Source organism: Opisthorchis viverrini (assembly GCF_000715545.1).
Source record: "Opisthorchis viverrini unplaced genomic scaffold opera_v5_377, whole genome shotgun sequence".
NCBI lineage: Eukaryota > Metazoa > Platyhelminthes > Trematoda > Opisthorchiida > Opisthorchiidae > Opisthorchis > Opisthorchis viverrini.
Genome location: NW_008752018.1, coordinates 396,316 through 412,462, shown reverse-complemented (window position 1 = coordinate 412,462; position 16,147 = coordinate 396,316). Strand labels below are relative to the sequence as shown.

Here is a 16,147-nt window from a genome sequence, read left to right as displayed (position 1 = left end):
TTGAAGGCGTTTGGGTGGGAGCGGTTTTGGGAAATAAAGTCGTTCTCATCGGCTGGAGGTGTGGAGAATGGCATGGTGCAGAAAGTAACGGTGGTTGTGCAGGGATGGGTCGCGTCCGAAAATGGTAAACAGTTGGGAGGGAACTGGGTGTGTAAGATGGTGGAGGCGCATAATATCCTGAGCTGGCCGTCGGTATATGCGGGTGTTGGGTTGCATCAAACTCACGGTACGCGTGGTTTGGTGGATTTGTCATGTAGTTATGGGGAGGCCGAAGCAAGGTACGGTTATCTTGATAACGAGGGCTAGATTCTCGAGGGCGTATTTGGGAGTGTTTTACGTTACGCGGCCTTGACAGTAGATATTTGAGTCCGAGGGCGTATTTTGGAGGAGGTGTAACGCGGAGAGACAGCAGGTCAGGGGGTCTGTGACAAGAACGAGTGCTGTCAACGCCTTCTATAGTCATTGCTCTGGCTGGAGGACGTGCCCCGTCAGTCAATTCAGTGCCAGGTGAGAGTTCTACTGGGCTGATAGGGACATTTGTAGTTTTCACGGATGGTGAAGCATAGAGTCCATTTGTGGAAGCGATAAAGTGCTCAGGGCCCTGTAAGGCCATGAAGTGAGAAGCTTCTGAGTAGTCTTGTGTGAGTCCAGTACTTGGAGCAGTCAATGAGCCTTTAGAGCATACATGTAGCGTAAGAGTGTCGACGTACGTAATGGTAGTTGATGGTGAAACAAGTGTAGGTAAAACATGTAGGTACAGCATGTAGAGGGTCAGGTTTTCGGGAATGCAATTTACGGTGCGCTTCGTATCGCGGCCTTGACAATAAGTGCTTGAGCCCGAAGGCGTCTTTTGGGGGAGGTGGAGCACAAAGGGACAGCTGGTCAGGGGGCCTGTGACGAGAACGAATGCTAACAGCAACTGGTGTAGTCATTGATCTGGTTGTGAGGCGTTTCGCGTCAGTCATTTCAACACTAGCAGTGTGTCCTACTGGGCTGATGGCGGCGTTTGTAGTTTTTATGGATGATGAAGCAGAGAGTCCGTTTGTAGGGACGATGGAGGACTCAGGGTTTTGTAAGGCTACGAAGTTTAATGCGGCTGGATGGTTGGGTGTAGATTTAGTGCTGGGAGTAATCACGGAGCACTCAGAGTTTAGGGGTACCTTGGGAGCATCCACACAAGTTCTGGGGGTAGGTGGGGTAACAGGTTGAGGTAACTTTTGGGTGAGCTGTCTTTGCATTCGAGTACTGGCAGCTTTGAGTTTTATGTGGAATTTTTTGGTGGAGGTGAGAAGAGCCTGGTAGGTTAGAAGACCCGCGGCATCCTTTTCATCCCGAAATTTCATTGTTATGGGGCAACACATAGATGGTTTTGACTTTCGGAGCCGCCGAGCTGGGCACATGGTATCCAGCATGCCACATGCTGTCAGGATGGCAGTTTTGATGTGCTCAAGCGGAGTTCGATCAGGTGCGTTGAATACTAGGACCTGGTGCCGACATTCGATGCGTTGACAGATCTCTGACGCAATCGTGTCAATTAAAATAGACGCTTTTTCTAAGTTCGTAGGACCACATATTGCATCAGGATTTAGGAGGCATGCAATCGATTATATGGTTCGCAAGGAAGATATTTCAGTTTCCAAATTATGTAGACGGATTCTGAGATTTTCCAGGTCTTTCAGGACCTGAGATTCTACCAATAGTTGTGAGGGGAGGGTGCTGCCAGTTTGCGAAAGCAAAGGTATATCAGTTAGGACTACTGAACAATCTGTGGTTGTCTGTGGTACAGTTTTTGCCGGCCTCGATGGATGTGGGGGTTCGGAGCTGGGTCTTCTGGCTGCGAGCCGCCTCTCTGGATATAGTGTGGAGATAGTTGATGGGGATTCAGGGTCTGGCAACCGCTTAGAGGAAGACGGGAGCGGTGTCATAATGAAATACTTCGAGGTAGGTTGAGGAATAGTAGTGTAGAAGGTTAAACGCCCTGGGGACTGACACCCATTGAGCCTACTGAAGAAGGGAGTCCTGTTTAACTCTGTGACCGCAGAAAATTAGGGAGCCCTGGTGAAAAAATAGTTACCTAGCATAAAAATGGTTAAAGACCTATGGGTAAGCTATAATCCAAAAAAGTTTCTACAACACCTGACCTTGAAATTTCGGTTTGTGTTGGTTGCTTGAGAACAGTATACTTGCAATTCTAAGGCAACCATCACAACTATTAGGATTCTATATCTCTTTCGCCCATCTGCAGCCACGAAGTACAACACCTGACCTTGAAATTTCGGTTTTCCCGTGTTGCTTGAGAACAGTATACTTGCAATTCTAAGGCAACCATCACAACTATTAGGATTCTATATCTCTTTCGCCCATCTGCGTCTAGCCACGAAGACTGAATTGGTGGCCAAGACGACGAATTGCTCAAGTGTTCAGGAAGACGGAAATTCCGTGCTTGCAGCCGGCAATGGCAATTTTCACCCCCCTCATCCTGAAATGGCATCCGCTTTGTGCCGAGGAAAACCACATGGCAAACACAATCTGCTGAAACCCAACATCGGCTGCAGGGAGGCTGAATTATTAGCGCTGCTCAAGAGCAATTCTACCCTAATTTCATTTATATTCCGAGAGCTATTATAATCGATCGTTTTGCCCCATTCTAAGCTAGAAACCCTTCTATGAACGATCCTCATACCACTGACTACTCGGCTACCTCATCTATTTTCAAAGCAGCTGCCTCCGTCTCAACAATGCAACCGCCCCTAGGCACCGGAGAAGTGGCAACTTAAGAAAAAACCCATTAGTTCATTGTAGACCACCGTCCCCATGTAAAAAAGAGTGGGCATCATGAACGTGATTTTACCGGGCTCTCGTGTGCTTATCGGCTTCACACCCCATTATCACTCCGGAAAACCTAACGACTAAAGGACAAAATTCTACAAGTCACAATTTTGCTGTGTCTACGCATGTTATTTCTAATTAACTTATTCTTTTAGGCCTCTGCCATTCTAGCTATGCCGCTGCCTAAGTCCGACTATTGTGTAGACAGTTTTTGAGGCCATATTGGGTTCTTTTTCTCGTTACCTGGTGGGGTGGTTTTGCCGAGAAAATGTGAGCAACTCAGTGTTTTCTAAATTTGGAAACGGATCCTTAGATACTGATTCTTTTTTGTTTAATTGTCAGTAAGTTTAATCAATCTGGCAGTGAGGTATGTTCGTTATTTTAGCGATTTCGAGCCACAGTTGTCCGCTTGCTATCCACCCGTAAACCTATGGTTTTGCAGGTTTTACTCGGGAGATTTTGGAAGTGACACTTTTATATCCACTAGAATTAACCTAAAAGTAAGTGATTACTGCACCAACATTGCAGTCATCAGCAGTATCTTAGGAAACTGGCCGCTTATATTTCTAGACCTTTTTGATGGTCCTGCGAGCCCCTGTCTCCTTTTTTCGGACGGCCTTAAATCCTGGAGTACGAATGCAAGTGCCCTCCATATGGATAAACGCGCGGCAGGACACCAATTGTTGGATTGGCATCCTCCTCTGAAGGAAGAAAACTGCTGTCATATGTTATTTGGAGTAGACTCAGCGAACGCCTTCGACGTGCAAGGTGAGAATCGGCCAGAAGATATCACAGGGGTGGACGCCAAATAGGATTTAGATATCGGGGTCTTAAACCATGTCCCTCCCATTGCACCGTGAGAAATGGTCTCAAAAGACATAAGCCGTTTTACGGATGACTCGGCGTACCCTATCCGGTATCACTCTCATGGACTTCCAAATACTCTATGGGGCTACGTCGGACCGATCCTTAAATATGCCAGGCAAACCCTCCAATCAGTGCTTGATCTCCTTTGGGCGTGTTCAGTGAGCTGGTACGGGGATGAATGTCGGCCCTAAATTCGTGGACTATGCAACGCGACTCGCGGTGCTTGACCGTTTCCCCTGGAGTATCGCCGCCCCAGAAGATACCTTATTCTTAATTATGCCCCGTTTGATCAAAGTCTGGGCGATGGGTTTTTAACCATGGACCCGGCAAACACACAGCCGGGACATGGTAAGGAGATCTTCGAGCTTACAGGGAACGCTTCCGTCAGGCAAACTTTTCTCTGATTTCGGGTTGTTACTGCGTGGGATAACCCTAATCCAGCGGTTGTCCAAGTTTAATCTAGTGATCATCTTAAAGCACTGTCAGACGCTTTCTCATGGGAGTGCTCGCGCTGCCAAACTTACTGCCCTCCAGTAAGATCTTGAAGAGTGGCGCTGAATTCTTTTCGGCTTTTGTCCTCCAGGTGAACGGAAGCCGCTGAACAACAAGAACAAAAATGATCCGTGAAACTTGGGGAAAGTCCCATACCCGTGTATCAGTCCGTGGCTCCATGAACAACAAAATAACAGCTACGTCGTACTCATTATAAAATGCAACAACTCCATATTCAAAGGCAGTAGCAGTGTCAACAATTTAGGCTCTTTTTTGGCACTTCGATCATCAGCTACCGTGTTTGTAAGCCGACGCCTTTGTTATATTCAGCATCCGGTTATTAAAAAAGCTTCCACACCTCAGACACATACCTTCAAACACGCCTAAAGTTACAAGTTCCTGTGAGGCTATTCCCCATGTCTGTCATGTAGGGTTTGGCGTCAACCTATTCTCCGTCATGTCGTTCAGCCAATTCTATCTTCACAATTATGTCTGCAATATCCGAAGAGATTAGTCAGTAAGATATTATGATGAGTATATAGCCGAGGTTTAGTACAGGGACCAAATACCCTTCGCCCCACATCAGGGTAATCCACATCAAGAAAATGCCTCAGCCGTGGCGTTTGTCCAGTAAGTGGCCTATGAACACTGACTCCTCATAATTTACACATTCAATGCAAACTGCCCACCAAATCACTACTAACTGATCGAATTTTTCTGTCACCGGAAAACCCCAAGCACCCATCAACTTTTAATTTCGATGTTCTCCATTAAGTACCTTATTTTATCGACGACACGAAATACTGAATGGTTGCTTGCTTACTCCAGCTACATGCCCTTCACCCAGAGACATTCTCCACCATATGTAGAGCCCCACAATCCAACTTATGCGATGGGGAGAAGGGAATTTTAAACTGGAAGTAACCTTTGTCGAACGCATGTGCCACTGGCTCAATCTTGTCCTGGATGCGGCAGCTTTCTCGGGCAATTCTGTGAGTCAAAAACGTACTTTATAGCAGAGTGAAATGTTCTAACATGGGCTCACCAAATACGTGCGGTACAACGCCTCCGATGCGATTCAGTTTGCAAAGCCTCCACGCTCTTATTTACGCTATTCTTGTATTTACGCGCTTTTGTGAAAACCTCATCACACAAGCATGCAAAACTACAAGAACTCCTAGGCAATAATGCAATTTATTGTCTTGGAATTCTCCGAGTAACACTTTTTGCAAACAATTTGGCTTATGCAAGTCCCTCATATTCACATATGATAGAGATGTTTGGCGAAAAATGATCTCAAAAGAACAGAAGTTTGAAGATAACCTAGCAATGCACGTAATGTGTTTTCACGGTTGGAGGACCAAGAAATTATACTGTCAGATATGATATCAAACAAGCAACCTGCGTGTTTAGCAGAATGAAAAACAACACAGAAACAATAATGAAGTGCTCCTAGAACTGAATGCAGTTTTTGGAGCTTAGTTTACTGGAGGAGATATGCGGACTATATCTGATTTAAAACTACCGCCATTTGCAATGAAACTGTGGCATGAAAATAGTAGGACCGCAAATGTGCAGTTACCAGGATGAATGGCTACACCAAATTCAGAAAATCGCTTAAGCATCATGGATGGCTTCATCAGCTTCACCATCATGTGAAAGGTGATAAAACAAAAAAATGTAAAATCACGTTGCGCCTTTAACGGGAACACGGAACCTGATGCTCACCAGAGGAATTATTCATGCCACGATGATATTCGGTGAAGCGCGTTGTAGTATATGAAACAAAACAAAGCACAAGGGAGACAGTGGGCGTTGACGTGCTAATCAGACTGGGCTACCGCTACAATTCAACAGGAGCTAGTATTCGTTTCTCACACATTGAAAGTATGCGCAAGCCAAACGGGATAATTCGTCTCCTGAAAAACAAAATATTCTGCAGATACGAGCTTCACCTCTGGTAGCCTGTAAACTTAGAATATTTAAAAATAAGCTGTTTGAGATTACTCTCAGTTACTGAAGTCAGTTAGTAATGAGCGAAAAAACTGTAAGTCCAATAGTCGATTTTATCGAGGGTGAGTGCGATGAACACTACTGATATTCTCTTCATTGCTCTATTCATTATTCTCTTGTTTTAATATTCCGTATGCTGTACATATACGCCAATTCGAATACATACGTGCTAGTTGTTGCGCTGATCTGAATTCTGGATTTCTAGTTTGTCTCGCTATTCCGATATACGTGAGAAACTTAATTCTCACATTTTAGCGTCACGTTTGGAACAATTCATCATGCCTGCCGAAATGGGACCTTTAGATGTTAATTCAACTACGCGAGACGTAGAGGATTATTTGGAACGATTTGAAGTATGGTATCTCACAAAATCTGATATGGATGATAAGAAACTCACGGCATATTTCCTACATTTGTTAGCAATGAGGCGTACACGTTGATCAAGAGTTTAGTATATCCTGAATCTCCAATCGATATTTCCTACACTGCATTGAAGAAAAAAGTTCTTCAACACTTCAAACCGACAAACTTCGTAGCAGCCGAAAGAGCTGGGTTCAATATGTTGACCCACTCTCATTCTCAGTCGGTTAGTGATTTCGCGTTACAGCTGCAAACACAGGCAGCCAAATGCGACTACGGTGCACAATTAGAAGACCAGCTGCGTGATCGAGTCATTGCTGGCATTCAGCTGCCCGAAATACAGCAGAAGCTTCTACTCTGTCCGGACCAGAAATGTCAATCTATTCGGAAAATATGTGAGCAGTATGAAGATGTTAAGCATGTAACGAAGGCTGAGGATGCAGTCTTGTTAGATCATTCCAAATGAAATAGTTCAAGGATGCAGACGAACAGCAAATTCATTTTTCGAACAAATTCTCGTGCCCCAAATCCACTAACACGTCACCTTACAGATCGTAACCCTAATCCGATGGTTCAAATGTTTGGGGAATGTGAATCTTGTGGGCGAAACCATTCCATTCTGCGGTAAAACAGGACACATTCAAATTGTCTGTAAGTCCAAAAGTGTGTCACTTAACTTCTGACCCAAATACTGGAGTAAAAGCAATATATGAAGATATTTCTACTTTTTCCCTATTTGTTTTGTTCCAAAGTTCGTCACATGTTTTCAAAGCGTTGATATCCGCTTCTGGTCAAAAGCATGACCTTCATGCTGATACTGGTAGTGTTGGGTCCATCGTTCCACAATCAGATCTAACTGCATTCTACCCCAGTGCCGTGATATTGCCTACAGGTGTTAACATTCCCGGCATCACTGGACATTCTGTACCTTTATTTGGTAGTTGCACGATCCCTGTGAGGTTACCCCAAGGTACCTCTATCGATTGTAATTTTTTGGTTTCAACGTAGGGACCATCGATTATCGGACTCGAAGTTCTGCGCCTACTGCGAACTAGTATCACATTACTGACTTTTGTGAAGCAGAATGAACTCAAACAGCCGATTCTCAAATGTCCTAGGCCTACAGGTGGCATGCAAATACCCAGGAGACGAATTATTCCATTTGGCTTACACGAGCCTGCTCGTCAAGCATTTCGGCTATTTCATGCCGATTACTGTGGTCCTTTTCTCGGCAAATACTATGCTTTAGTCGTTACTGACGCACATTTACGTTGGCCTGAAGTTTTCCTATCTAGGTCTCCAAGTGCCGAATTCAATCTGTTACGAACTAAAAAAGCCGTGCCCTGATTGGTCAGAATATCGGTTGGTCATTATAGCACATCTAGCTAGACGCACTTCACCCCGCTGCGAAGACCCTATTTGGCTGTGTGGAGAATTCTGTTTTCAGCTAATAAATACAGTTGTAACAATCTTCCACTGTCTACATGGTGGCTGAACGAGAACGGTTCAGCGTTGTAGTTGTAATCTACGACAGCAAACATCTCAACCGCTGGGTTACTTTCTCCAGCGGCACTTTCATGCATTTATACATGGGACTAAGCTTCCTGGGTCGGGTTTCTTCCAGTTGTTCAGCGGCATCCATTCATCAGAAAGGCGCAGGTGAACAAAATATGTAGCACCGCTCTATAGGTTCCCAGCTTGAGGCAGTAAGCTTTGTGGTGTCAAGACTCATAAGAAGCATCTAAAAGCTCTTTGATAAGACTGCTAAATTCAGCGTTTACACACGTTGTAGAACGATCATTTCACGCACAAATCTGAAAACGTTCTACACCCGTCTAACGACTCGTGAAGTTTTTGCAAATGGTGACTTTATTTTCCCTCTCTGCTTCTGATGTGTTGGAATCACCTATGTACGGCAGTGAAGCATCGGTGTTGAACACTGATGTCATGCTGTCGATGATGATGATGATGATGATGATGATGAATCACCTATGATAGCGGTGAACAGCTGTGGTTTGTGATTGCAGTGGCTTTATTAGACACTGGAAGACTTGCGGTTGACAGGTTATTATATTTAACGTAAAACTCAGGAAAGATCTGTGGTTTGGGTTGTGCGAAGGCGGGCATGTCAACCACGGTAGAAAGCTCGAAAGCTTGATTAGAGGACAATACATCACAGCAGTCCTTGGACTGCCGTGGGGAGGAGCTGCCTATGAGTGGATAACCATTGACGGAGGCCGAATATTTTGAAGGAAGCCAAAAGCAGGACTTTTTGGTGCCTACTTGCGTGAGACAACGAAGCACGCACAGGTATATTTTGAACCACGGTACGAACAGATGAATCCGAGTGCGAGTGGACACCAGGATCCAGAAGGGACGATGTGACATTTCTGACTACCAATTTGACTTGAGTCATCCACTACTGTGGGCCAGAATCCACAACTTTTTGGCCATTATAGCGGATGTGAATTCCTGCTTGGCACTTCAGAGCAGCGTCATCGTCTGCTCTTGAGACGAGTTTTAAGGATTTACAGTAGCTACTAATCTGAATTTCCACTGACTTGTCTCGTTCGGCCGTGACCCAGTGTTTGAAACTAAGGGGCTGCTGAATCATGATGTCGTACTCACATCATTGTTTTACTGAACGAAGCCTTGGAGTTGCCGCACGTGTTGCTTCCTGTGCTCCATCTCTCTGGGCGGAGTGAAGAAAATTGCTGTGCTAACACACTTGGCGGTTCAAACGAGGCAGTGTGTAGGGGTAGAGACGCCTGGTTGTCTGCGCTTTTTCAAGGGCATCTTGTGTTGCGCAATGAGACAGCAGCGTCCCGTGTGTGAGAGTAGTCGCAGCCAAAATCCGTGCGTATTATTTCGGATTCGTGAACCCCACAGATATTGTTTGAGGGATTGTTCTGGGGCAGTCATGCTCCCCTTTCGTAGCTTAATCGCCTTCCTAATGCTTATCCTACGCTTATCAAATGCACTGAGCTCACACGATGAAAACTCATTGCTCGTACTTGCTGTACCTCAAACTACCTGGGGTGCTATGGACCGCCGCATTTCGATTTCCTTTGGTGATAATGTCACTGCTTGTTTGCAAGTGCTCCACTGTTTCCTGAGTCGTGTCAACAGCCCTTTAAAGCTTACCCATATTTCCTTGCTGCCGTAACAGCTATTTTAGGTCCCCCGCCGCAACTTAGCTATGTGCTGGCTATCTATCCGTTTTTTCTTTTGGTTTATCTGTCTTTCTAGAAGCTTTCTGTCTCCAAATTTGCTCTTTGCTGGGCGTCAATCGACTCAGTGGTTAGACCGCCAATTTACTGGCCGGTAGATCCGTGGTTCGAACCCGGCCACTGCCTCTCGACTTCTCTGTCTAGGTTTTGGGCAACCTGGCAGTATCCCAGCCCTCGTACTTCCTTCGGGTGGCATGTCAGTTGTGCACCGAAAGCGTGCTACAGCTGAATGTTTTTTCTCTTTTTGCTATTGTAGGAATCGGTTGGAACTCACAATTTCGGATAGAGGTGATCAGGAGACGGGTGTATGGTGAAACAGAGTACTTCACTCAAAGAATGCATCCAGCACTGCAGGCTAGGCCGTGTGTTACGCATGCCAATTTATCACCTGAGACAAACTTATTCACGCCTAATTACTAGTGGTGGAAACCTAGAGGTTGACGGAATTTGACATGGCAGAAGGGAATGAAGTTTTAGATAAATATTAGCGAAATACACTCATTTGCAAACAAATTTGGTTTTTCCGAGAGACTCACCTGGAACTCACCTGAATCTCTCATTTGTGATGTTTCCAGAAATGAAGTATGTTATGAAAATTATGGATCTTACTTGCCTTCCTGGACATGGTGCACGTGGTCGTCCTTGTGATTGGCTGGAGACGCTGAACGGTATGGTGGTTATCCGGTGTCACTGGCGTTCATACTGTCGGTTCTCTCCAAATTGTCTGACAGAGCTGGAAGTGTAGGCTCCTCTGATATTCTGGACGGTTCAGCTGTAGCACCTTTTCGGTGCCTAACCGCCATGCCACCAGAAGGAAGCACGAGGGCTGGGATACTGTCAGGCTACCCAAGCCTAGACAGGGGGAGTCGAGAGGCTTTATTCAAAGAGACCCAGAAGACCCGAAATACCCGAAGATTATTTCAGTTGATCCGTGCGACCGGTTCCCTTAAACCACTCGTAAGCGAAACCATCAAGGATCAAAGTGGCGCGACTGTCTTGAATAAAAATGAGTCAACCACTGGGCCATCCGTTGCCACTAATTTGGATCCTGCAGCTGAAGTTGAACCTTGGACGGTGAACCTGGAACCCCTACGGCCTTGGAGGTTTATGGCTGCATATGTTCTATCAAGCGCCTCCAGGATAGGAAGGGCGCGTGTTTGGTTTGCGCCTGGTTGGAGACGCTGCAAGATATGGCTGTCAACCTATGTCAGTGGTGATCTTGTCGTCAGTTTTTATCCAGGTTGCCTGAATGAGTATTTGGAGGTGAAGGGACCTCGGAATGATTGTGGTAGGCTAGTACTAAGTCCCTTCCCCGTCCACTTTCAATCATTTGTTCACAATAAGACTTTCAAATAAATCATGGTTGCACAACAGCGAAGCATCAGTTTTGAGCACTTCTGTTATGCTGTGCATGATGATAATGATGTACAGTGGTTCTAGCTGCCACAGTTTCGTTCACCGATTAGTTTGGGTAGGTAGGGTATGTAGCTGCGGTAACTGATATACTTGGCGCCTAAGTACAGGTCTGTCAATGGACTTTCACTGATGAGCTGGTGACGGGAGCTATGAACTGGGGCAACAGCCTGGATGGGCGAGCGCCACTGAACGCGCGACTGGGCCATGTCTGACAATATATCTAAAAGTTGATGTGTCCCGTCTCAGGTTCCCATCCTGGGAGACGGCAATGGCAACGCAACTGAGTTCATGGCAATGACTCAGTTTATTGACAAATATTGACTGGCATCCCGTGACTTGTTTTCACCCGCCATGTGGTTGTCCGAAAAGGGTCCTCCGAGGAGTTCGGTCGACTGGCATACGGAGCACGTGACCAAGCCAGCACAACCTACGGAGTGTGATCGATTCATCTATCGTGAGGGAGTTGCCCCTTCCGAAGACCATTTGACTTATTTCAGCACTACTGATCCGGCATTCCCACCAGACTCGGGCAATGCTCCGAAACGTCGATGGCCATACACTAAAAGTCCTTTGACGTTCTAAGCGACCAGGCATCTGACCTGTGTAATAGTATGGAGCACCGCAGCATTGTAAACTCGACCCTTAGATAAGCTAATGTCACGCCTATGCCACAGGTGACGCAGGTTCACAAAAGCTTCTCTGGCTTTCTCAATCCGGATTGAAATATCATCTTTCGCCAGACCACCGAGACTGATACAGCCGTTCAGCTAAACAAATTCGTCTACTCCCTCAATCGGTTCATCCGCAGGCATGAAGCTATGGTTCAAGCCCACCCAGTCTTGCAGTAGCACTTTACACCATGCGAGTGTGAAGCGCATGGCAAACGGTGAGGCGGAATTATCTATATTATTTAATATAATCACCACGGGGTCAGACCCAGGAAGAGCTATGTCGTCTGTGTACTCGATATCTGTGAGTGAATGCTCCGGGAGCATTTTGACCCCACAGGCATTGGAGACTGATAGTGAATCCTCCATAACTATATCATTGATGAAGTTAAATAGGAAAGGTAGAAGAGGACAGCCTTGCCTGACACCGCTTGCTGTGGTGAACTCAGAAGAGAGCTTCCTGCAGACCTTCCCACGGTCGCGGTAGTTAGCGTTCAACGCCTTATGGAGGATCGAAAATTTATGGAGTACACCTTTGTTTCGCGGACACTGCAATGGTGCCGGATGCTCCACAGAGTCAAAGGCAGCTTTCAAGTCAACCAAGATCACCAGTGTTTGTTGCTGGAAGCAGTGTCGCTGTTCCAGGATCTGTCGGAGGGTGAAAATATGATCGATACATCCTCTTGCAGGACGGAACCCAGCTTGGTTTTCACGGGTATATCTCTACCTGTGTTCAGTCAACCTTCGAAAGTTAAAACGGAGAGCATATGAGATACCATAGTTACCAGACTGATGCCACGGTGGATTTCACACCTTCCCCGTACTGTTTTGGAAGTTGGGAATAATCGTCGCTGTTCCACATTCTGAAGTACTCTCTCTTCACCCAATTTCGCACTAATGAGCGTTGTCAGATAGATCACCAGGTATTCTTCGCCTTTGAAGAGGACTGGATACAGACCGTTGGGTCCTGGTGACTTCTTGCGTTCCAGTACGGATATTTCTGGCTTTATTTCTCCCAACGGCCGACTAAATTTTGCATTCCATTCGCCCATATACACTAGCTCCAGAGGCTGTGTTGCAGGAGGCCAGTTAAAGTTTTCTTCGGAGTGTTCGGCCCACCTTTTAACTCGATCTTTTTGCTAGTGAATTGGTGAACCGCCTTTTCACCTATCGTTTTACCGATTGTTGCTTTCCTAGGGCCAGTGGATGGTATCGGCTTATATAGGGTGCGGCCGTTTCCGGTAGTCAAGGCCTTCTCAATCTTCCGAGCTTTCGATGTCCATCGGAAGTCTCGGTCTTTCATTTGGCTCTTCAGTATTTGGTGTTCGTGGGACTAGAGTGCGCCGTTGTGGTCGTCGGCTGCTGGTATAGATTCCCAGGTATCGACGATATCCAGTGGGCATTTGATTGCTCCGGAGAAATCGAACAGACAGCACTGAATGCCGTTAGCATAGCTCCTTTTACATTTTGCCACGCTTCATCCAGGTGCTCGCTACTCTGTACACTTTACTGTAGAGGGTAGTTGAGCTAGCTCAGGTCGATACCACTAAGCTGTGGTAGTTCTTCGAAGGTGATGGATTGGCATACTTGCTGACTTTTAAGTGCCTGAACGGAACCAAATTGCCAGCCATGCTCGCATTGTGGCACCGGAATCAAGTTGTGTGCCCCGGAAGGGACAACAGTCTTGAATCGTGGCTCTCCACTAGTGGCTGATGGCCACGTGACCCAACTGGATCCACGACTAATTTGCACCTGGTGGCCTCCAGGTTGCGCGCTGCGAACGTTTATTCTGAAAGTTCGTACTACCCAATAAAAACAGTTCACGATCAGCGCATAACTGGAGGGGTCGCCCTCCGTTATTTGTGTGACGAGCATCAACTTCAGATCGAAAGCCTCAAAGTGCTTCCAAGAGACTCAGACGATCGACTTGGACATTCATATTGCCCGCACCGATCACAATGATAGTGCTGTTTGCTTGACGAAGGAGCCCGGATGACTCGACAGAAGGGATCCTCAATGTCAGGACTGCAGTTACTGAGGTATATGCCGACACTACAAGCACGCACCATTTTTATGCCGAAAGGCATTGGGCTTGATTTAGCTGGATAACCGGATGGCGCAAAGATGACTGTTTACTGAGATCCAGTTAAGGGCATTCTGCTCAGGGGCTGAGTGCAACTCCCACGCCATATATTCCACGAGTCACCGCTTCCGTATTACCGGACACACGGAGGGAGAAAGTTGAAGGAGCTGAGTTAGTCGTTGACGTTTTGAGATATGTGCGTTTTTCGGAGACAGCGTACATCAATTTTAAGGGAGTATAAGGTTTCAGCGAGCATTGCTTGTTCCCCAATCGGACATAGAGTATGGTCGTTAAAAGCTCCTATGTAGGAAGGATCTCGTGAATTTAGGTGTTATCTTGCATTTGTTAATAGGCAGCGGGGTCGAGGTACCCCACCTTCAACCTTTGGCTTAATAGCCTGACCCCCAAGGCAGTGGGAGTATGTAAGGTTTTGTTCGGGGACCATGCCCTATTCTCTGGCTCAAAAGTCTGACCCATGAGGCAGTGGACAGTGGGACTTTATTTGGGGACTTTGCCCGGAGCCGATGATCTGATCTGCTCGGCTGCAGATGGTTGGCCTAACCCGAGGACGCAGGGAGTAAGGTATTACTGTTTCACTCCTGATGCGGCTGCGCGGAACAGGTGCCTTTTGAGCAGCACCGAACCCTTTGATTTTAAAAGTATTTCGACTGTATTGAATAATGCGCAGGCAGTTAGGGTGAAAAGCTAGTGGTTGTCAAACGAAGTCAAACGAAACTATCAGAACCAGCTCCTCGAATGCCTGCCGGACGGTACGGTGTTGGATATAAACGACCACTGGGAAAAAATATCCAAAGCGCCTTTCAAAACTGGAATGTCTGTTTGCGGTACAACCCAACCAAGCCCATACAAGCATTGGATCTCTGATAGGACCGTGTCTTTGCTGGAGACCCGGCGACATATTCCACCTGGCCGCCACCACAACTCCACCCGGCGCATCGTCCGACACCAGGTGAAACTGAGTGTCCGCGCAGACCGAGCAGCTTGGTGGACCCGCAGGGCCCAAGAAATGGAAGATGCAAAGAATGCTGGAAACGTGCGCAAGCTGTTCCATTCGATTCGCTCGATTGGTCCTCGGGAACCTCTTGTCAGTGAAATAATCAGGGACAAAAATGGCTCCCTGATATGCAACAAAGCAGAACGTTTGGACCGTTGGACACAGTACTTCGAGCAGCAATTCAGCTGGCCACCAGCTACACCCAATCCAGAATCTTCGTCTTCTGCACGAAGATGGACCGTAGATATGTAGCCGACTTCAGTCTCAGAAGTGTCCGAATGTATTTCCCCACTCAAGCGTCATCGTGTTGCTGACGAATTTCCATCTGCCCTTTTTAAGGATGGCGGTGTGCTCCTCAGCCAGTGCCTGTCTAGCTTATTTGGGAGAATGAGACCGTCCCAGGTAACTGGGGTGAATCGATAGTAGTGCCCATTTTTAAAAAGGGTACTCGTAGTGAATGTATTAACCACAGAGGTATTAATTTGACTCCTGTTGTGACAAGGCTTCTGGCGTCACTGATTCTTCGTCGTCTTACGGCGGCACGCGAAGCCTTGACTCATGAGAATCATGCGGGATTTCGACCGGGTAGAGGCTGCGTTGACCACATTTTCACACTCCGTCGGGTGTTAAAGCAACGCCACATGTACAGACGACCCACAACCTTGGTATTCCTTGACTTCAAGAGTGCGTTCGATTCTGTCGATCGGTCAGTGCCGTCAACTACGACTGCCAGACAGAAGAGTAAACTACGCAGATGATATTGCCATCATCTTTGAAGACCAAAGCGAAGCAAAAACACTGTGAAATAGACTGTCCACCATTATACCATCTTTTGGCATGCACCTCATACCTGCAAAGTGCAAAATTATGCTTCAGAATGTGCAGTCTTCGAACATATCCCTTAAAATTTAAAGATAATCACTCGAGATTGTGGAAAATTATGCATACCTCGGTGGTTGTATTAGCTCTGCATCATCATCATCATCACCATCATCAAAGACATCAACATCAGTGTTGGTACTGATGCTTCACTGCCGTACAACCTACAGTGAAGAGAAGAGAAGAGAAAAAGAGTGGCTGAGGGAGGGGACCTAGTGCTGGCCTATGTCAAGCATACTGAGGTGCCTACACCTCCAACCGCTCAATCAGACAATCTGGAAAGAAACTGACAGCA

General features: G+C 46.5%; 1 protein-coding gene across 1 annotated transcript in view; it reads left to right on the top strand.

Annotated features, from left to right (window-relative positions):
* Positions 1–11,558: 11,558 nt before the first annotated feature.
* The window catches only part of T265_10371 (hypothetical protein), a gene marked incomplete at both ends in the record, with an annotated part of 47,751 nt that continues 43,162 nt past the window's right edge, over positions 11,559–16,147 (top strand). The window contains 11 exon segments of the mRNA XM_009176726.1: positions 11,559–11,661; positions 12,142–12,358; positions 12,799–12,983; positions 13,073–13,084; positions 13,191–13,240; positions 13,503–13,674; positions 14,450–14,655; positions 14,701–15,213; positions 15,226–15,375; positions 15,417–15,714; positions 15,759–15,925. Coding sequence (XP_009174990.1) covers positions 11,559–11,661; positions 12,142–12,358; positions 12,799–12,983; positions 13,073–13,084; positions 13,191–13,240; positions 13,503–13,674; positions 14,450–14,655; positions 14,701–15,213; positions 15,226–15,375; positions 15,417–15,714; positions 15,759–15,925 — 2,073 coding nt within the window.